Below are 22,606 nucleotides of genomic sequence, written 5' to 3'. Positions count from 1 at the left end.
GCTTTATTGTAAAGAATTCAATAAAAATATCTTACCAAAATAACTTCTTTTAAAAAAAAATACATTTAATAATGTATGTATACATTCATCCTTAAAAATAATTGGTTAATTAATTATAATTACTTAAGTCCCATGCACATTGCAGATTCACCTACTCATAAATACTGTAATTATATACTGTAAACATTGATTTGACGCCATCTTGTGGCATCTTGGTGGAAAGGAACTATGGTGAAAGTTGTTGACGAACTTCTTAGCTTACTATACACATATAGTACTTTGCCACCATTTGACATTTACAGGAAATTATAAACTTTTGGAGTGGGTACGGGAGGGGGGTTTGGTCGGGTGTATGTTTGTGCCAATAATAATAATAATAATAATAATAATAATAATGATAATAAATTATACTTAAAAAAAAAATCTACTAATGTTCTTGTCCATAGGTCAATTAAAAAAAATTCAAATCAAGGATTATAGTACCAATACTTTTGCGCAAAGGTTTGCTGATTGATTGATGTTTTAGAATAGTGAAGCAAAGTGTCACCAAAATAAAAGTTAAAGCGATAACTGTACAAGCACTGTTTAATGTTCCTGCATGCCTTACAAGTATAGATATACATTAATCAGTATACAATGAAACTAGGTGGCTGAGTGGTTAGCACATTAAATTCAGTTGTGATGTTGAGGGTTTGATACCGGGTTCCAATATGCGTGTGAGTTTCATATGTTCTCCTGTTGCTTGCATCTCCATTACACGTAATGGAGAGGGAGTGAAAATAATACACGAGTCTGTGAAAGACAATAAGTCACTGTGGATTTTCTTTAGAGGTGTTGTGTTCGTTCATGTTTATCTTTGCTGTAAATGAGTGTTGGTAATTAGACGTGGGGTGTGGTGTTGTAATAAGGAACACTTTCATAGTGAACACAGTAAGCCCAGTATTATGACAAGTAAGCTAGCATTTGACATGGAGCCAAGTGACAATATTTTGTGAAACATTTTAAAAGTCACACAAAAGATGGCATTGTGCAAGACTTCAGTTTAGTGAGAATCAAAAGGATAAACAATAGCACGAGTGTGTTTTCATCATGCAATGGTTTTGTTGTTGTTGTGTTACCACAGTAGAATAGCAGTAAAGGCAAAGACGAAAAATAAGAAAACAGAACAAGAACATTTTGCCTGGTATTTGGGAGATTTTCTTATGGTTCAGTGAAACCAAGGAGGAACTTTTTGGCCATAATTACAAAAAGTATGTTCAGGGCAAACACAAAACTGCTCATGACAAAATGAACACCATACCTTCAGTGAAGCGTGATGGCTGCAGCATCATGTTTTGGGGATGTTTTTCATCAGCTGGAATTGAGGCCAGGGTGGAAAACAACATCAGGATAATGCCTACTAGAACATGTGAACTTTATTTATGGTTATCAGAAGCACGTTAAATAGTGGCAGTAGTGTGCTGAGTCTCATTTGACATGAGTTTGAATGTGACTGTTTAATTCTCAACACAGCCACATCACAGTTGTAAAAGGGTGGGCATACTAATGCCACTATATTATCTTAGTCTATTCTTACTTCCCCTCTTGTCTCTCAAAAAGTGCCATTTGAACAGCCGTGTGTAGAAGATTTATGTCCCCTGTCCATGTTTGGAGTGGAGACTTTTTTTTTTTTTCCAAGAGGAAGCTCTTATTTTCTTCAATATCTATTTCCAATATACTGAATCTGTGGAAGTTGATGCAAGTTAATGCAGGCAAAAACGCTTGTTCGGCATTAGGAGGAATAAAGCAAAACTTGTTTTTAACCATGTCATGATCTTTTTTTTCTATAAGCAAAGGATGAGGAAATCAATGATTAAAATCGGAAATCAGATTTTTTTGGGAGGGGGGGAGTATCCAAGATTCTATTCAAAGAACACATCACCCAGCCATACTTAGACTATACAACCATTTTAAATGATGAAATGCTCCTTAAAACATTACACATGTTAGTAAAGACTCTCATGGCCAGTGTGACCCTATTGAAATGTTTCCATATGAGAGAAAGGAATGGACATCACCACCTCATACTGTATAGTTCACCTAACTAGAGCCAATGTCAACAATTTAAATTGTTTTTATTCATGATTTTTCATTTTTCAGCACAGATTTTTTTCATTTGCTTGAAATCCACATATGCAACAATATGGTGGATAAGAGGACATCAGTGTGTATGTCACACACACAGCACACCTCACACACCTCCCTTCTTTTGTATTCCACACACTCTGCATGAGCTGAGAGAACTGCCACCTGTGCAGGGACATGACATCTCAAATCAAAGCGAAAAAAAAAAAAAAAGAAAAAAAAAATCTTTAAAGCACTCGTGTACAATTTTTTTTTTCCTAGCGTCGCTTCATGTCGTTGAGGGACAGAAGAGAAAAGAAAAAGTGCAATAATCAGGTTGGGACGTGATGATTAGAGCCATGAGGGAGTAGAGATAGACAACAGTGCTACATAAACATGTTTACAGTATAGTAGTTATTCAGAATTGATGTATTGAATTTCATTGGACGTATTGCAGATTGTATTCAGTCACTTTTAAGAATGTTAACGTATGTGTGTTACATGGAAAATGCAAAGGGTGAATATATTACAGATTATTACAATAATTTAAAAGGCCAAGAGAAAGAGAGTGGAGGGACATTTCCGATTTCTCATCATTAGCTGCATTCATAATCACTCATGGCATCACAATGAGATATTATGAAGAAAAAAACTTGAATTGCTTGTATACAAATAGTTTGGTCTCTGGAGTTCCGCCCCCCTCCCTGCAATGAAATGTCAAATTAAACAGTTATCTTGAATTGGACAATGGAGGGCTGAACATCTCCACTGATACTAAATTGGTTGCTCGTGATTTAGAGAGAGAAAAACTCAAATCCATACTCAGATCCAATCTCAAATGCTTAACATGCCTCTTTCCAATTCTGTATTTTTGTGAAAATAGCACCCCGTTTAGTCCAATATGTCCCAAAATCTAAACAGACTCATTCCATTTTACTGCAGGCTTCAGTTGGTTTTAAACACGGACATGTATGGGTTGCCATACACTCTTCATAAAGTGGACATATTTTAACATGAGACAATTTCACAAATCTAAAATATGTTATGTTTGCAGCAGATTGTCTTCCACTGAGGCATTAACCCCTCCCACCTTCACACTAATAAAAAAAATAAATCACACAGCTCAAAAGTTTCACACACACAACATTGAAAATACACAAACATAAAGAAAAACAATCAAAACAATCAACAGTTGCTCAAAAATAATAATTTAAGAACATTTAAAAAAATAAAATAAAAGTCAAAATAGAAACCATTCATTTCAGTGTGCTGCTCCTGTGAGGCTGTTGAGTCACGCGCCCCCCCGTTGCTTAAAGTTAACTCTTGGGAGCATCATTAACAGCCCTCAATTGTTCCCATGAGATAAACGTTGACATACATCGCCGTCTTTTTTCATGTTGAGTTTTTAAAGAACATTCATGAGACACACATCATGAAAGAACAAACGGACAACAAGGCAGCGAGGGCATTAGTGGTGACAAATTTGCCCCTGGCTGTGGTGTTGGCTGCTCGGTTTATGGTCTCATGTAAAGGTGCCACAATGAATTTTGGATAAACATGTTTTAGCAGTGCGAGGTGAAGCAGACCAAAAATGTCACAACTCGAGCTGCACTCAGCTGTTGGGTAAACTTGGTGTTTCACCCAGTTTGGTTTATTGTCACACGTCTTATGGTTGCAAGAATGTAAACAGGGAAGGTTGGCTGGGCGGAACAGTGAATGAAACAGCGCTAAAAACATAAAACTGAGGATCTGTTCATTTGCCGATTGAATCGGCTCGGGTCGGATCATAAGTTTTGTTGGGCGCACCCAAGTTCGATGAGTTCAAATCTCACCAAACAAGGGCACCAATTGGGGGTGGGATAGTATTCATAAGGTGAAAGAGTGAAAGCACTCAAAGATAACCCACACTGTAAAAAAAAATAAAAAAAAAAAAAAAAAATAAAAAACAATTTAAAAAGTTGGGCCAACTCAAAATTTTCAAGGCAACATAATTTTTCAGAACCTTGTTCTTTAAGAATTTTTTAAGAATATGTTCGATTTTTTTAAGAATATGTTCTATGCAGGCCCACTTGTTGAAACACGGCATTCTGATTAATATTGTGTTTGTGGAATATGAGTTAAGCAACAAAATCCACCCCATTTTAGCCATCTCCGCGGGCGGCCATTTTGTCGCTCCTGTCGACTGAAAAATGGCATCACAGTTGCTCAAGGCTCCGGTAAAGACCAATCATGGCTCAGCTTCAGAAAACAGGTGAGCCGTGATTGGTCGTGATCTGAGCCCTGAGGGTCTGTGATGTCATTTTCAGTCGACAGAATTGACAAAATGGCTGCCCCCTGAGATGGCTAAAAACAGGTGCATTTTGATGCCTAACTCATTAATCATATTGCCTTGTTTCAACGAGTGGGCCTGTATAGAAGATATTCTTGAAAAAAAAAAAAAGATTGAATTGACTTCCACTTTAAGCTGTGCGTTTTTTTGTTTTGTTTTGACAAAGCATGAATCGTCTTCTAGAAAAACAAGAATTGTAATTTGGTCTAAAGACATATGGGACACAGTCCAAACCGGACGCAGCAAATTTTGGAAGCTTGCCTAAAGGTTGGTCTGCAAAGCGCTTATTCAGCATCAACCGGCTCAAGTCTCAAAAGCAGAACCCAGAAGCTGCATAAGGAAAGCGACCTTGAAATGTGAGCGTATATGCGAGTTGTCCGGGGCCTGTGAATCACAGTAAGGCACAGTGCTCTGCTAATGGTTGACGTTGCTCATTCATGCCTTCACAACCTCTGATGGCAGACACTGCAAACACAAATACAATCCAAAAATACAATAAAAGACGTTTGGTGTTTCGCAGGTCTCCCTACTCGAACCGACCTTCTTTGGATCTTTTTTCGGCTCAATTGAAGGTGCTCACGAAAAATCTGCGTTTTCTTCACTTAACTCATCAAACATCAACAAACAGAAGGTTCCGTCGTCGGCCTGAACAAAGCCGCATAGCACCGCATTGCCCAAGTCAACAAAGGAATATTAGGGCCACACTCAAAATAAGGATTACTGTTACAAAAACAAAGTCGTAACCTTAAGAGAAATTCACGGTAATGTTGCTAGAGTAATCGTATTGCTACGAAAATTAAGTTGCTCGGTTACAAGAATGAAATTGTATCGTCACGTGTATATTGTCGTAACGTTATGAGGAACAAGTTGCAATGTTACTAGAGCAAGGCCATATTGTTCCAAGAATTTAGTCGGAATATTATGACAACGGGACAGTCATAATATTAATAGAAATAAATCGTAATGTTACGACAATAAAAGTAGTACCACTGAGAGATTAAATTTGTTACTCTCCTGGAGTAGACATCATGAGAAAAATGTGGTAATATTACGGCAATGTCGTAACGCCAACGTTATGTTACAACAAATAACGGCATATTCATACAACACATAATTGTGTTATAATGTGATGAGGGCAGTTGATGTTACGACAAAAATGCGTAAAGTTATTTCATCAGAATAATAAATGGCTGGAATCATCTTACTATTGAAAATGAGAACCGTTAGGCGAACAAAGCCAATATGTTACAAGAAAAGGCTCTAATGTTATGAAAATAAAGTTGTAGCGTTCCGACATTGAGGTTGAAATGGAAGTAATACTTACACATCGCCGCTGTCCTGTGAAAAACACATGTCCAATTTTTCGCGTTAATGCGGAAACACCATTCACGTAAAAATAAGAACATTGGAAAAAAAATGGACGTAAATGTTTCTCACATGACAGCGACGATATACTTTTTGTCCTAAGATTAACAATGCTACGCTACAATAATACTGCAGTTATATTAAGAAAAATAAATTGTTGTCTTAATATACTAAATCCATATATTTATAATAAAAACATAACGCTACCAGGATAAAGTAGTAGTGTTACAATAATGATGCAAAATTACGAGTATTACGTTTGATTGAGAGAATAATGTTGTCGCGAGAATAGTCATATTATGAGAACACAGTTGTAATATTAATAGTCGTATTTTTATGACATTGTGTTTATTATTCAGAGACAGTAATATAGTTACGGGGAAAAAGTCGTAATGATAATACTTGTAATTTTGATGTACATTTGTACTAGTAATACTGCAACTTTATTCACCCCCAAAAAATCTTGTAATTAAAACTTTGTTGTTGCGTTCACAATATAATTACGACGTCACAATAATACGATTTCTTTTCAGTGTGTCTCCATTATTCCTTTGTAGTTCCGAAACAAACCACACATAATTGTACTTTTTGCAGCACAACTCTGCGTACAAATAAAGCTTGAGAGATGTCAAAGAAAAAGGATGTTTTCATGGCTATGGCAAAACATAAATAACTTCCATTCCCATTAAATATGTAAACAAACTAAGTATTTGGTGCAACGTATTTGAATAGAAAGCTTTGATTCGCATCAGCTCCTGGGGCGTGTTTTCCGACACTTGATGTCTTTTCCACATGTTGTCTCGCGTGGGCCAAATTTGAAATGCGCACGACGAGGCTGCAGAGGGAGCGCGCTACAATAGCTTCGCCGCAGTTGGCTCATCGTGCGCTTGGAGCCTCTCCGCCAGACAAAATCAAAAGACAAAAACAAGAAAACAGACAGCTGCTCTGCGTCACAATCCTTCTCAGCATCCGTCAAGTCTGTGTGGTTCCTTCTACTTTTTGGGCGGTCCCGGGCAGCTTCCAGCAAAAACAGGCTTTCATGCTCCGGTACAGAATCAATGTGGTTTTCTGATGGTGGGTTTCGAGCTACCAGAGATATCTGGTTTCTGGGTTTATGCTGCTGTGTGTGTGTGTGTGTTTTTTTTTTTATTTTATTTTATTTTTTTGTGTGTGTGTGTTAACTGAGGTAGCCTGAGGGGTTCGCCATGGTGACTTCAGCAGGGATGAAGGGAACGCTGCTGTGTGTGCCGGAGCAATCCAAAAAGGGCTCTGGGGATGTGGGAATGTGTGTGGCTATTGAATTTCCTGCTGTTTTCCATCTTGATCACACAATATCTCTTCATTTTTGTATCCGTTTGTGTGAGGGCGTGCGTATACATACACGTGGAGATGTCGGCGAGCTCCGTTATCACAATTTATGTTTCCCTGAAAGTATGGAGCGATACAACTCCTCGTCCAGCCGCACATAGCGCCCTCTGCTGGAATCCAGGAAGTACAGTCTGTCTGACACCAGTCTGGGGTCGAAGCCGTCTCGTCGGAGATCCGTCTTCTGGAACTTAAACGTCCCTGAGAGATTACAGGAAACGCAGGTAAATATTTCAAACCAATGAGTATCTACAGAAAGGAAGAGGTATTATGCACAGTAGAAAGGGCAGGGTGATTAATTAAAAAGAAACTCACCAATTCCTAATACATTTTTTTTTGTTTTAGGTTCAAACCCAGAACCATCTTGACTGTGAGGCAGTCATGCTAATCACTAAAACAAAATTTTGCCCTGTATTTCTACGTTGAAATACACTTATACTGTGTTTTCTGGTAGTTGCCTGGATTTTTGTAATTTAATATTGATAAAAGAGATTCAGCAGTAGGATTAATAAATACGTGTATACTTCTCCCAATTCCTTTTCAGATGTAACTTCACCTTCCATTTTCCTTGTTATTTTCATTCGTTTTGATAAGCATTTCATACGGTCAGAGAATATTTTTGTTGCTTTGTAGTTGTTGTGTAATCAGGGGTACCTTACTTTCAAAGTTTGTTTTTCTTAATAAAGTGAATATAAATAAATGAGCTTCTCAGTAGTTCAATTTGAAACGCATGACTCGTATTTTATAGATTCAGGATAAAGAGTGAAACATTCCTTGATTTTATTTTTCATCATTTTGATGAATTTACAATTCAAGAAAACCTAATATTCACCATCAAGAAACTTTAATATCACATAATCAAAATGGAATTGGGTATGAATAGGTCTGGAAAAAGGTCAAAGGTGAAGTATTTTAGTTTAATATATCTGCATAACATACCTGTACAAGTTTCACTTCACTTCAATTAAAGAACTATTCTGCAATATGCTTTTTTTATTGAAGTCCACCTGTGTATACGGTCATCTTCAAACAGAAAGTTCTTTTACCAGTCTTGTTGACTTCTGGAAGAAAGCGAAGGAAGATGGGCCTGGCGTATGGAGGAAGAGCCTTGTCCAGATCTTTCACAAACTTCTCCAAGTCAGACGAGTGACTTGGGTCAGCGATGGCAGCCATCCCAGCCTTCCCTTCTGCGCCTACACACACACACATAAAGTGGAGAAGAAAACTTAATTTGGTTATTACTCTTATTATTACTTTATGTTTCATGTACACAAATGTATTTATCGAATTACAGAAAAATGTCAGAAAACGAAAGAAATAAAGTTGAGTAGAGTATTTCAAATTTTACCGGGTACTTCCACCCCGTACACCACAACGTCTTTCATGTCGAGCAGCCTGCTGAGGGTCCCTTCCACCTCGGTGGTGGAGACGTTCTCTCCTTTCCAGCGGAAAGTGTCTCCTGTCCTGTCCTTGAAGTACATGTGGCCGCACTCATCCATGATTAACACATCACCTGGTGAGAGGACGAAACGTCAAATATACAATACTCTAAATGTATTGTATACACAGTACACACTCACCGGATAGATAAGCACTGTCTCCCTTCTTAAAGACACTATGAGCAATCTTCTTGCTGGTCGCTGATTCATTGACATAACCATCAAACCTGCGTAGAGGGTCATTCTGAATGATCCTGCCCACCAGCTGACCAGGCTCGCCTAAACAGATGAACATTTGGAAAGTGAGGACAGAGCGGAATAGTGTTCACTAGCAGAGGTGGGCATTCTGTCAGATTGACGTACCGACCCGTCAGTCGGTCACTGACGGACGGCCGGTTTGCTGGCTATTGACGAATGACGGGAGACTTTTAAAAAATGACGGACAAAGCACTGACGGAAGTGGATTTTTGTCCGTCAAAGTCATACTTTTTAAAAAATGACGGACAAAGCACTGACGGAAGTGGATTTTTGTCCGTCAAAGTCATACTTTTAAAAAAAATGACGGACAAAGCACTGACGGAAGTGGATTTTTGTCCGTCAAAGTAATCGTCACCACTCACCGTATCTGTCACTGACGGATACGCCAGTCCGTCACTGACGGACACCTCTTTTGCTGCCGTTTTTGGGGGGGGACTGACTGACGAACCAATGGACTTCTGATGTACTAACTGATAGGCTTCGACGATTACAATTCGGTTCGTCACAAAAAATGACAGCCTGACGAATGACGGACGGGTACCCTGGCCGCTGACGGAAGACGGCCCAGCAAAATTTAGTGAAATGCCCCCACCTCTGCTCACTAGTATAGTTTCATACATCCAGAAATAATAAAGCCACTCACCGGGTTTACAAGGAATGCAGACACCGTCGGGTCCTCGTATGAGCTCCATGGTCTCTTCATCTACCCTCACGAGTCGGATGGGGTAGATGAATGGTAGAATTTGACTGTTGAAGCCGCACGCTCCCACCTGCAGTGCATCACAACACCAAATGGTGAGGAAAGTCAGCAGAGAGGTGTCTTTAAAGACTCCCTTTAATACGGAGCTCCGACGGGGACATGGAGGACAAAAAGGGTTAGTATGGAAATTCTAGCGTCATTGCAAGCTCTGTGTTGTTACATGGACTTATTATGTTAATAAATGAATGCGACGCCCACCTGTCTGTTTTTATGTGCACAATGTCCATTTGAGGAACACCTCTCGTTCCGACTGCTTCCTCTGTTTGCAGAACTGCGCAAATTCTGAACGAAACCTTTTTTATATTCATTTAAAAGTAAAGCTGGAGTATTCTCTACTGCGGGTGAATGCGCTCTGTCGTTCTTGTGTTTGTTACCAATTGGTTCGACCCGGAAGTACAACGTCAACATGAATTTCGACCCGGAAGTACAACATCAACATGAATTTCGTCTGGCATTTTTAATGCACACAATACATAAAAAAAAAATAAAAATAAAAATGAAAAAAAACAAGGTGGTAATCTGAGCCTTTGAGCAGTTCAATGTCGACACATAACTTCAGATTTGCTTAGTCTTGTATAGCCAGTCCGAGTTAATGTTTAGTATTCAGATATGTGCTGCTCTTTCATTGAGTTTGTTTGGGCAGGTGAGTGAAAACAACATTACTTTTACTTAGATTTTCTTTATCCAAGAGGATAGTTATTTTCCTGGTCCACTCAAGACTTGCTGTCATTTTGATTCATTTCTTAATTTTCACATTATGTAGAAACATGCTGACTAAATGCATTGTCTCCATTTGGACAGCCGGGGTCCAGGTGCGACACATCATTCACCAGACCTCAAGTGATTATGCTTCCCGTGTATCACGTGCCTACCTTGTTGTCAAAATTTCCCAAGCTGCAGTTGCACTCGGTTGCGCCGTAGAATTCTGCTATCTGTGGAATGTTGTAGCGCGTCATGAATTCCTCCCATATGGACTGACGCAGGCCGTTACCTAGCGCCATGCGCACATGATGCTGTTTTTCCACGTCCCGAACTGGCTGGTTGAGCAGGTAGCGGCAAATCTCGCCGATGTACTGCACAATCTGATGGACAAGGACAGGAAAATCAAATGCAGCTTACAACGGTGAAATAAAGAAGTTTGAAGATAAAACCAATCACTTGTGTTAGCTCACAGTGCACTTGTACTTGGCGCAGTCATCCCAGAAACGGGAGGCAGAGAACTTCTTTCTTATGACGACACTCATGCCATGGATTATACACTGGCCCACACCCACAATGTTGCCTGTCAACAAATTCGCATTATTAGACACGTTGGAGACACCGATGTCGACGGCACTTGAGACGAAAACCGCACGTGTAAACTGCCGTATCTTGATTTGTGTTTGGGAATTTGCCAGCAGACCAAAGGCGTTTTTCTTTTGCACATCCCTGGCGCACCTGACAATTTTGTGCGCCGCTTTCTGATGTGTGCAGTTTATTTAGATTTTTTTTTTTTTTAGTTTTAATCAGATTTCAGCTTCTATGTGTTGCATTGTAAATGTAGTCTGTCTCGGGCCTTCACAATCCCGATTGCTGGTATCAAACACAAATACCGTTCAAATTGCTTTTTTTTTTTAACCAGTCAGATTTTTGATCCACCACATTGTGCCTTCACCACTCCGAGTGATAGAGGCATTTTCTGTCCTCTGATTGATTGATTGATTGATTGATTTTTGAACACGTCACAAGGAAGCAGTGACAGCTCTGAACAAGACTGAAGTGACAGCTGAAGCGACAGATTTCTACATTGACCAACTGGGTTAGGAACCCACTTCACCGACATCGTCTTCCTGCAGCACTTCATTTGATTGACTTTCACATTATTTCACCAACATTTTATACTATCATAATTCATAATATGTGTTAAATGTTGCCTACTCGGCATCCACTACAGCCTGATTATCCTGGAAAGGGGATTTCTTGTTTCTCATTATCCCCCAGATGTTTTTTTTTTTTTTTTTTAGTTCTTCTTTGCCCTCCTGGGGGTTAAGATCAGGGGTTGTTGTTGATATGCTGTCAGCTTTGGACATGTGAAGGCCTTTGAGGCTTTCTTGTGATTACGGGCTATATAAAGCAAGGTCAAATATTTTTTTCTCTTCACAAAACATTGTCTGGAAAAAAAGAAACTTTAAACCTATTTGAACTAATAAGAAGACAAGATGAACATCATAGCGCTGACATTGCTTTGTTTAGCCCTCTGATTGGTTGCGCTAATTAGATGCACCAAAGATTTAATCATAGGAGAGGGATATTGATCTGAGATTTCACTTATTGCAAAAACTCAAGTGCCACAAAACGATATTGTATACTACTATATATAGTACAGTGACATATAAAGAATCTTCTTTACCTGCAGAGTGGTAGAGTGGCAGGCAGTCATACAAGACGTCATCTGGTGTCATCCTGAAGCCATAATACACCAGAGCGGCCATGCGGTAATACCTTTGACCAAAAAGAATGGGTGAGTCAAGTCCAAACTATGTTCAGTGTGCCACTTAGTGCTCGGCGCATGAAAAGGCCACATGAATCAGTTGCCTTGGAGCGTGCTGTCTTAGCAGCACGTTTGCTTCCTACCTGCTGTGCACAACAATGGCCGCTTTAGGCATCCCGGTGGTTCCTGAAGTGTAGATGTAGAAGAGGCGATCTGGAAAACAGAGCAATCAGTGATGTGAGATCACAGAATGTTTTTTTTCATGAACTGTCTGTCTGGCTTATTACATGTTTTCTGTATGTGGGTGATATGTACATAGAAGTGAACAGAATGGCTAACACATTGAAAGTTCTTTCTGTGTGTTTCTTTCTGGAGCCGCTGATTCCGAGTTCAATCGGTATTTGTTGCAACATGTATTTTAGGAGGCCAAAGTGAAACAAAATGATGTGTCAAAAATTCTTTGCAAAGCAGCCCCAAGGAAATTTACAGGCCACTTCTATTTATAATTATGCACATTGCTCCCAAATAATAGAGAGAAAAATATAATTGAGATCCTTTCGAAAATGAGCTTGAAAACGGACTGCGGTTTGTCATCTGTCAACTAAAAATGTGCAGCATAAAGGCACTCTGATCAATCCCTAAACTTACTGATCCAAATGACTCTTGCTTTTAATCTGTTGGGATGACCTTTATTTACCAACTATGAACATGGGCAAAGGGCAATAGTTTTATTGCCACTGCAGCTGCACCGTTGTCATCACTGATTACACATGCAAAGATTAAGTGAGCAGATGGGGAGTCAACGAGAAGTGCATTGATATTTTTTATTCATGTAGTGTAGAGAGAGATCTATTTGTTCTGCGGATAAAAAAAAGAATCCTTATAATTAAGATAGTAAATGAGGTTGTCACAACAAAAAGAATACATTACATATTATTTTCTTTTTTTTTTCTAACCTTGGTGATTGAGCTATGCTATTTTCTCCATAATGCCGCTTGTGTTTTTCTTCCCGTTAAATGTTTTAAGTAGGATAGGGAATATTTCATGGCACTTACAAATTCCGTGTGTGTCTTTGGTTATAATCGACCACAAAAATTGTTTGCGGCATTCTGCCTAGCTCCAAAGACTAATATCTTTGCCCCCACACATCAACAACTTTGTCAAACTTGTATATATGTGTGAGTCATCAGAATAATGCTGATAAAGCTAATCTGTGCTAACCCTGCAGCTCTACTTTCCTTTCGATTTTGACATGATAGGCCATCGCTTGCAAAATGGGGCATCTTATCCCAGAGTAGCCAAAAAACGCAAAACTTGGCGCGGGGGCCATATCATGTAAAATGGTTGAGTTGCGAAATTTCGGCCAAATTCTGAACGGCTCGCTAACAGCCATTTTTGGAAATAGACAGCTAACAAAAGATCTACTTGGTTGTGTAATTTCACATTTGATGGGTGGGCGGGTACTCCAGAGACCCAACTATTTGTAAATAAGCAATTGAAAAGTCAATTTTCAATTATGTGTCGCCACTTAAAATGTGTAAACACATTTGCAGATGCTGCGGAAGATTTCCCGGGCGTGGCCTTCTTACCTGTGAAGCAGCGTTGTGGTCGACTGGGGAGGTGCGAAGGGGCAGCGTCCAGCAGCGGCTCGAGGCACTCGGTACCCTGCGGGACCCGTTTGGGCTCCCATTCTCCGGAGCAAAACATCTGCACCGTCTTCCCCATTGAAACGTGGACCTCGGAAACAGCTGAAGGAAAAAAGACGCAATTACCATCTTACTTGAGAATGATTTGTATTATCGCAAAACAGCACGTCTTTTAGGAAACATGCTGCCCCCAATTGGCTCGAGTGTTCCCCTCTACTGCTTTTTAAAATACATAGGCCTACAACCATTAGCAAAAGAACAGGTTGAGAATGCAATGCAAAATAGCCATCTTAAATCACTCTCCAAGGATGCTGAGATCAGCACCTTTTGTATTTTAACATTGGGCAGGGACCCAAAAAGCACCACCAGGCAGTAAAAGACCAATTTATGAGCACTCTGCAATGCCGGCATGCAATTTTCCAACTCTAATATGCCCTCTAATGTTTAACCCTTGTATGGTGTTCGAATTTTTGTTACTCAGCCAGTGTCGATGCGTCTGGTGGACCCGCGAGAGTTTGGGGTTTTCAAAACAACACAATCAAATAATTTTCTGTTCAAATACTCAACATATGTTTACTACATCCCAATTGCAAGTCATATGAACAACAAACATTGTTAATATTTGCACTTTATCCCCCTTTAGATCACTTTACTGAATTAATGTTCGACTCCTTTTTAAAAGTAAAATGTAATGTAAAAAAAAGAAAGAAAGACAATCCCATAACAGTGTGTTATCACCATGAGGAGAAAGTTTCTGATATGCCTTGGCTCATTTTTTTTTTTTTTTTTTAATAAAAACTGAACATGGGTCTGGGAACACCAGACAAGGGCGAAAGGCAAAAATACTGAGGGTAAGGCAATGACATCATATTCCAGGTTATTTCTTCAATTATTAGTTTGGTAGAGTTCATTTAATGACTTTATATCTCAATATAGTCACAGACAGCAATTGCATCAGATAGCACTTAGTAATTTGGTATGAGCTCAAGACGGCGATTAAGTAGTGCTGAACAACTTTGAAAAAGAATGTAATTGCGATTCCCCCCCCGCCCCTCAATATAGTAATTGCGATTTTAATACGTGATCATTTTCAAACTTGCTGTTTTCTTTATCCTTTGCGTATTTCGACCCAAGAATGCAAGAGACATTTTATGAAGACACCTGCATCTCTTTGAAACGTAATGTAAATAAAAATGCGACCTGCAAAACCTGTCAGGATACAGTAAAAAAAAAAAAAAAAATGTATGCAAATCTATCATTCAGCTCTACACACCTTCTCTGAATCTTTCGATGCACACATCTTCTGAGCAATTTAGTCTTTTAACAGAATTTGTGTTGCGACATTCCGACATTCCTTCATACTTTCATCCAATCTACGAGCCATTTAAAAGCTCCGTTGGCTGACACTGAAAAGAGGCCCCACCCCCAATCTTATAAGAGCTCTGTACATTTTCCGTGCTCCACTTAACATCTCCTGCTGGAGCACTCAGCAATGCACGTCAACACAGAGTGCGCACTAAATGCTCCCCTAAACAAGCGGAGACAGAGGTGTTTTCTGCTAGCTTTCCTGATAGGATAGATAGCAAATGCTCCTTACCGTCAGTCAACTCGGATCCAAACACCACAGCTTTGGCATTGGAAATGGTCACGCAGTGCACCAAGGCCTCTAGTCTCAAATTGAAGTTGATGAGAGCGGCCTCCACTCCAATCTTGGCCATGCCGAGCCAGAGTCCAACGTACTGGGATCTGTTCTCCATGAAAATGGCCACCACATCGCCCTCCTGATGGGGGGGGGGGGGGGGGGGTGGACGAGACAAAAAGCAGAGTGAGCGTCAGCCTGCTGAGGGATTGCAGAGGCGGACGTGGACAGTTTTGGATTTTGGCTTACTTTAAAGCCACGCTGGAGCAGCAGGTTGCCAACCCGGTTGGAGTACTCGTCTAACTGTCGGAAGGTCCACGTCTCGCCGGTTCCTTCGAAGATCAGCGCCGTTTTGTCCGCGTGACGACGCACCGTCTCGGCGAAGATGGCGGGAATTGTGTTCTTCTCACGGAGGTGGCGTTTGACGTTCATCTTGACCCGTAACAGCACTGCTGCCGCGCTGAGAAGAACAGCAAGAATTCATTGGCATCTATTAGTACTGTACAACAGTTTCAAATGGAAATGCGGGCTAGATGAGATGACCACGATCCATCCCACTGGACATCCTCCAATTGTTTACATTATAAAAGGTGCATCGCTACCAAGCTGCTAAAGGGGACATGGGAACAATAAAAAAATAATAATAAAGTTTGAAAACGAAAAAGGTTTTATTTTTCTTCTAAGCCCCCTTGGGAACTCCTAATATCTAAATTAATTAGAATATCATGGGAAAGTTTCATATATTTAGTAGTTCCAAAAAAAAAGAAAAAGAAATGACATTCTGTAGATTAACAGGTCTCAGGTTTGGATAAAAAAAAAAAAAAGGCAAGGTTGCGTAAGGAAAGGCAATTCATTCGTCAACACTCACTATGCACGAAGAGAGATATTTTATAAACAAATTTGGATGACTACAGTTTATAGCTAACAAACACCCCAAATTCTGAATCTCAAGACATTTGAATATTACATAAGAAATAACCAAAATGATGACCTGCATTATAAGTACCAATAAAACAAGTTGTTCTCAAGAAGAATCAGGTTATAATATTAATACAGTATGTAAAAAAAAAAACATAGTAGGAATATTCCTTTCATGTATGATGATGGTAAAAAAACAAAAAACAAATAAAAACAAATTTATACGCATTTTCAATGTTCCTGACTGTCCTTAGATTAGTGCACATTTAAACGGTTTATGATGAAATTACATTGTAAGATTTTTCACAAGTTATGGATTTTTTTTCAAGGTATGTCAATACAAAAAAGGAGGGAAGTGCAATTGGGGTCAAAACAAATGGGTAAGGTGTTGCATTACAGTTTCGACATACAAACCAACCATTTGGTAAGAACATCGCCAAAATGTAAAGTCAAGTCACATTCATTTATATAGCCCTTAATCACAAAAACGTCTCAAAGAGCTTCACATTAAAATGTTTTGGCCCATGTTTAGATCTCAAATACAATATTGTTATAACCACAAAAAGTGAAAATATATTTACTGTGCATAAAAAAAACGCTTTAATTACTGACTGGATTCTAAAAAATGAGAAGCAGGCATTCATTACAAGTGCTATATAATTTTGTCATTAAGCCTACACTGCTGTTATTTCAGTGCCTTTATTGGATTTGTATCCCCCACAACTGACAACTGAGAAGTAAAGCTGTATTTATGTGTCAAATCAGCTTGGAAGTGCAATAAAAACACACAATCATAAAAATGTTCAACCGAAACTGATCCCAAATAACGACGATGATGAGATTATGCACACCACAAGAGTGCCCCAAGTCTCTCTGTTTTCGACCCAAAGGTCATCCGTTCCCAAGGATAGTGACGATAATGACACCTGCCATAAAACATAAAACAGCACAGGTGGAAAAGAAGAGGGTTGATCCCAAGGGCAAAATGGAAACATTGCACTTGATATTTCACGCCCGGAGCAAAGGTGTGAAGATCCAGATAATAGACAGAGTGCCATATAATTACTGCTACATCAGCAAAAAAAATTAAGTCCCAATTGGGTGAGTCAATGGCTAGTTGCCTACCACTACAGTGTCATAGCGGTAGGGCTGCTCGATTATGAAAAAAATATGAATCACGATTATTTTGGTAATAATTGAAATCACGATTATTCAAACGATCATTTATTTTTTGGTGCAAAACAAGAAACTGTTTAAACGTAAAAAATATAAAGGCAAATAAATTTCTTTGAAGCACTAGAATTATGTAAGTTCCTGTTGGACCAAACAAAATGTATAAAATTAGTTATTAGAAATGTTTTTTTTTTGTAAAAAGGTGCAATGTATAAATTCAAGTATGATTTCCTTATGTAAACAAATATAGCGCGTTGGATATAAATACATATTAACTCATTCACTGCCAGACATTTTCAGACCCTCTTTTACCCTACCCTTTGAAAAAAATAGAAAAAAAATATATAAATAAATTAAATAAGAAATAAAAAAATAAATAAATGGCAGGACTGTGAAAAGACAAATAAATTCGTCAATGGCAGTGAATAAGTTAATAATCGTTTTTTTTTTTATGATGATGACGATTTTGTAATCATGGAGTGTAATAATCGTAGTTGTAATTGAATTTCAATTAATTGCACAGCCCTACATAGCGTTTTTTGTCACCACCAACCATTGTGTTGATGTGGCCTCTGCGAAAAGGAGTGACGACACTACAAGCTGAGGCACTATTTCAATGATACTGTGCATATGTCACTGCATCCCCCTCACTACACCAACAAATCAACTGATCAATAGACTCAATGCCTGTTATTAATCTGCTGCTACACAAAAGATGTCACTTAATATATTATCTGTTTTTAATGAGCTCTTTTTATGCGACATTTCTCCAACAAACTCTGCCACTAAGTTTTGAAAGAATCTCTGACTGTAAACCCGAGCCTTTTGGACAGCCAACGACTAAGACGCAAAGTCATACTCCTACCTCATGATGTTTCTCACGCTCACAACATACTGTACATGAAAGATTTCTCACACAGCGCACACTTGAACCAAAACCAACCACGCGACTTCTCAAAACTTACTGCAAATCTCTGCCGATTGTTTTGACAAAAATCCGCAGAGAGCGCCATCCTCCGCTACCCAGGTAGAAGATCAAGATGGCTGGCAGGACCTGGAACCAGGGCAGGCCCGTCAGCAGCCTCAAGACGAACAGTAGAGCCGTGCAACACGCTAAACGAAGCATCCTGCAACAACATACGCACGTCAAGGCTGTGACAAGGATCTCACTGCAAACAGCCCAGTAGAAGAAAGGTTACGTGAGAGATAAGACCCTTTTCGTGCTGAATTGAAGCAAAACACTCACATCCACATTCTTAAACAATGACTCGGCAAAGGCTGGTTTGAAATTTGACTATAGTTTGTTGGCGGAGGAAATATGCCTCTAAGTAACACAATAACTTGAGGCTGACCTCAAATTGGAGAAAGTGGAGCAGCTGCAAAATCATGAAAATGGAGCTAGTACAAACTAGCACATCCAATTATTGATTAGTTCTTCTCATCTGATAGACTTGACGAGAGCTCAGACTACACTTCTTTTTTTGTGACGCACGACGGTTGCTATGTCAGTTTCCCAGACTGGATGTCATCAATTCGGTCTTGGCCACGCTACAAGTATGCCACAGATCAGACCCCGCTGTCGCCATGCGCACGGTCCGACGCTACAGGCGTCGGGGAAGCAGCAGGGAAACAGTTTGTGGGCATGCAGGACAAGCGTGCGAGTGGCTCGCGCGCCCGCCATCTGCACTTTCAATGCAAAGCTTGGACACAGACAGCACGCCGGATACGGGGTGACTGGCGGTTAAGATCGCTCCGACACATTATTGGTCAATGTCTCGGAACAAATCGTAGGGCAACATAAGTAGCATCAAAGTCACCTCTGCGCGTGCTTGTGCTCATTCAAACAGATAAACTAGTCGCGACAAGGGCGGTTAAGAAAAAAAAAATGTCGTAGAAGTTAAGCATTAGTCGTCGAGCGACTAGCAAATTGGAGCAGCGCGGTAGGCTAGTCGGCTAGTGGTTAGCATGTCTGCCTCACATAGCTGAGTTTTGGGGTTTGAATCTTAGCTGGGGAATTTAGGTGTGGAGTTTGCATGTTCTCCCTGTGCCGGCTTCCTCCCACATGCCTAAAACATACATTTTAGGTTCATTGAAAACTCCGTCAATCAGTGTAAATGTAAATGGTTGTTTGTACTGCGATTGGCCGGTATTGGCTCCAACAACTTACCCGTGAGTCGAACCAGGCCAAGCGCCATAGAAAATGACTGAATGGATGTTGCAACGGGGTTGCTTTATTTTTTACATGTTAGGCAGTTTAAAAAATGTTCAAATTAGAAATGTGTCTGCAGCATATTAATAAATCAGTGACTGTTGTTATTTTTTACACTTGTCTGGGATTAAAACTGTTAATAAAATGTTTTATGGTGGGGACAGTTTGACCCTGGAACAAGAATCCACGCCACTATTTTCTATGGGGAAAAATTGATTTGAAATTTAACTGACGTAAACCAGTGTGCTGGAACTGATTGGATACAATGTTTCAGCTTCAGCATTGGCAAGCAGATCACTCAGACCCCAGCCAAGACTTAAACATTTGTCACCGGCTAAATGCCAAGCTATAGAAAAAACAAGGTAGACGATTCTGTATCCAATTGGATAAAAGGCAATGAAAAACATAATTACGATTTGCTCTGATGAGATTTGACATGAAAGCGATGTATCATGCATGTAAAATGTGATTTTTTTTTCCCATAATTATTACACGACATATTCTTAAAGCGGAAGTGAACCCCAAATTTTTCTTTGTAAGAATATGTTCTATGCGTGCCGACTAGTCGCAACAGGGCATTCTGATTAATGTAGCGTTTGTGGAATATGAGCTAAGCAGTCAAATCCAGCCGTTTTTGTCACTCTCAGGGTGGACCATTTTGCCATTTCTGTTGACTGTAAATGACATCACAGTTGCTCAGATAACAATCAATCATGACTCAGCTTAAAAAAAAAACAGTTTGAAAAACAGATGATTGGTCGTTACCTGAGCGCTGAGCAACTGTGATGTCATTTTCAGTCGACAGAAGTGACAAAATGGCCGCCCCTGAGATGGCTAAAAAAGGAGTGGATTTTGCTGCTTAACTCATATTCCACAAACACAACATTAATCAGAATGCCATGTTTAGACTCGTGATGATGCAGAGAACGTATCACAAAGATTTTGGAGGGGTTGACTTCCTCTTTAAATTGGATTTTCTCCTAAATGCCCAGCATGCCTCCTCAACCTAGCCTCCTTGGTGGAGGGGACAGGTGTGTTGTGACAGCTGCGAAGGTGTCCAATGACAGCTCATGATGAAGTTAAGATTTCATGATGCACTCATGCAACAACAGAAAAAACGCAGCAGCTGGGCGATGGAAGGGTGCATTCTTATGATATTAATCAGTGAGCGAGAAAGATTGCAGAGAGAAGCTCTCTGCCTTCCTCCTTCCTTATTAAACACAGTTAGCGTTCAATGTGAGTCGATAAGCAGAGTTTCCGACAGAGCAGCTGTTGTTATTGCTGCTGGTTAACCCGGAAATTTAAAAGGCGCGTAGCATCATATTGCGGTTGTGGGATGGCACCCAGTGTGCCATGTGCGCTTTTACACAGGGCCTCTAGAGACCGTGTGGACGGGCAGGTCCAACCTGGAGGTGGTGCCATGCGCAATTTAGACGCAAAGGATACGGATGGATGGATGGATGGATGCTTGGTGGAGCCGCGGTGCGAATTAATAACGCGAAAAGACAGGGCCGATGTGCCGTTTGCTGGCGGAGCTGCGTAAAGCGGCCGAATGAGCTCTCAGTCAAATGGGTTTAGCGCGCTGATCGCCCACAAGGTTGTCAGAGGACAAGCGCACGGTCATCATCACCGGTCAACCTTATGTTACACGCACACGTACAAACAAAGAATCAAACACCTCTCACCTGGCCCGGTCACAGCATGTAATATGCAGAAGAAGAAATCCCAGACGCGAAGCTCCTTGATCGGCTTACAGGCCAGCCTGCTGGTCGCCTCCTCTACGCCTCGCACACGGCCGCTCGGCTCGTCTTGATAGCGACGCTAAAAGACGCACGGAGACGGATACGCGCACCGGGGATCACTCAGCCCTTTTGTTGTTAATACCACAGCGCCTCCGCTCCGATTGGCCTGGCTGAGCGTGTCGAGTTTGAGCCGGCGAGCATCATCCGTCCATTATGCCGATTCGGAAAATGGTTCCTAGCTTCATTGTGACTGATGAAGCCCTCGAGCTGGCGTAATTCAAATGACCTTATCGTTTTCTCAACAAGCCCCCGCCCACCGCCGGCAGCTTGCTGCAAGCGCAGCGGGAATAAGCGGTGATTGACAGAGGCTAGGACCAATCGAGGCCTTGTATTTCTGGCGACGTCACGACTGTGAGTGGAGGGAGCTTGACGGGAAGGAAAATGCGGGGCGGCCTGCCTGCTTGTCGCCGCCCGCTGCTGCTGTTCGTTGACACACAGCATTCTTGTACCCGGTAGTGAAAAAAAAAAGACCGACGCGGAACTCAGGGAGTTTAACAAGCACTGCCAACTGCGCATGCGTCCGATTCGTTGTGTTCACCAATACGCATGTGTGGACTCAGAATTTGAGAAAATTCTCTTTGCTGAGCCAGATATAGTCCTTTTTTCTTGAGGATTATTATCCAACAAGTGAGCATTTTCAACGCGTGTATTGTCATTAAGAACATTACCCAACATTTAGTGTAATACAGTTTACAATTTCCACAACATTAATAATATAAAATAATCACTTATGTCGCTGTCACTCTCCACTTGACAGCCTCCTCAGCTGACACTGACAGCAGTTCTCAGGCAAGTGGCAATAACGTGACTGTTGTTGGTTAATCACATTTGGGTTCTTGATGCCTTTAGTAGTTGTGATAGAAACTATTTATTTGTACCTTTATTTAGCTTGTTTAGCTAGGAATCACTTCCCTAGTTAAGTACTTCAAACCTGGAAGTGTGTATGTAGTCATACTAAAAAAAAAAAATAGAATATAGATAACAAATTTCAATTTTTTTTTAAAATCTGCATAATTTATACTAAAATCAATAGATTTCTAAAACATTCATACAGAATTAGAATATATACTCTAATTTGGGGAATGTGACTGTTTTGAAGTCATACTCAAAATATTCAAATCTATATTTAC

General features: G+C 40.2%; 1 protein-coding gene across 2 annotated transcripts; it reads right to left on the bottom strand.

Moving 5' to 3' along the window:
• Positions 1-2,097: 2,097 nt before the first annotated feature.
• slc27a4 (solute carrier family 27 member 4) lies at positions 2,098-21,692 on the bottom strand. Of its 2 annotated transcripts, XM_086053795.1 has the most exons (15): positions 21,360-21,692; positions 18,431-18,592; positions 15,624-15,834; positions 15,333-15,516; positions 13,679-13,837; positions 12,233-12,302; positions 12,009-12,100; positions 10,792-10,901; positions 10,492-10,701; positions 9,503-9,629; positions 8,743-8,880; positions 8,511-8,675; positions 8,209-8,355; positions 7,179-7,363; positions 2,098-7,066 (listed from the first exon to the last, which is right to left on the bottom strand). In XM_086053795.1, exons 2-14 carry the CDS (start codon positions 18,589-18,591, stop codon positions 7,206-7,208), a joined length of 1,932 nt encoding a protein of 643 aa, XP_085909921.1. In that variant the 5' UTR covers position 18,592; positions 21,360-21,692; the 3' UTR covers positions 2,098-7,066; positions 7,179-7,205. The 2 variants fall into 2 exon arrangements, with proteins under 2 accessions (XP_085909921.1, XP_085909920.1); XM_086053794.1 differs by having other exon boundaries at positions 2,098-7,363.
• Positions 21,693-22,606: the final 914 nt, after the last annotated feature.

The sequence above is a fragment of the Filicampus tigris genome, chromosome 15 (assembly GCF_054856515.1).
Source record: "Filicampus tigris isolate MCC_2025a chromosome 15, RoL_Ftig_1.0, whole genome shotgun sequence".
Classification (NCBI taxonomy): Eukaryota; Metazoa; Chordata; class Actinopteri; order Syngnathiformes; family Syngnathidae; genus Filicampus; species Filicampus tigris.
Note: the sequence above shows the minus strand (reverse complement) of the source record. Positions and strands in the feature narration are given on the sequence as shown.

Bases quoted from the DNA above. Each gene is read 5' to 3' on its own strand.
- slc27a4 (XM_086053794.1), bottom strand. From the start codon at position 18,591: ATGCTTCGTTTAGCGTGTTGCACGGCTCTACTGTTCGTCTTGAGGCTG. The intron at 10,902-12,008 runs GTAAAGAAGATT...ATTTGTTGACAG, and splicing joins GCCACTCTACCACTCTGCAG to GCAACATTGTGGGTGTGGGC. The intron at 10,702-10,791 runs GTGAGCTAACAC...CTTGTCCATCAG, and splicing joins GCGCCAAGTACAAGTGCACT to ATTGTGCAGTACATCGGCGA.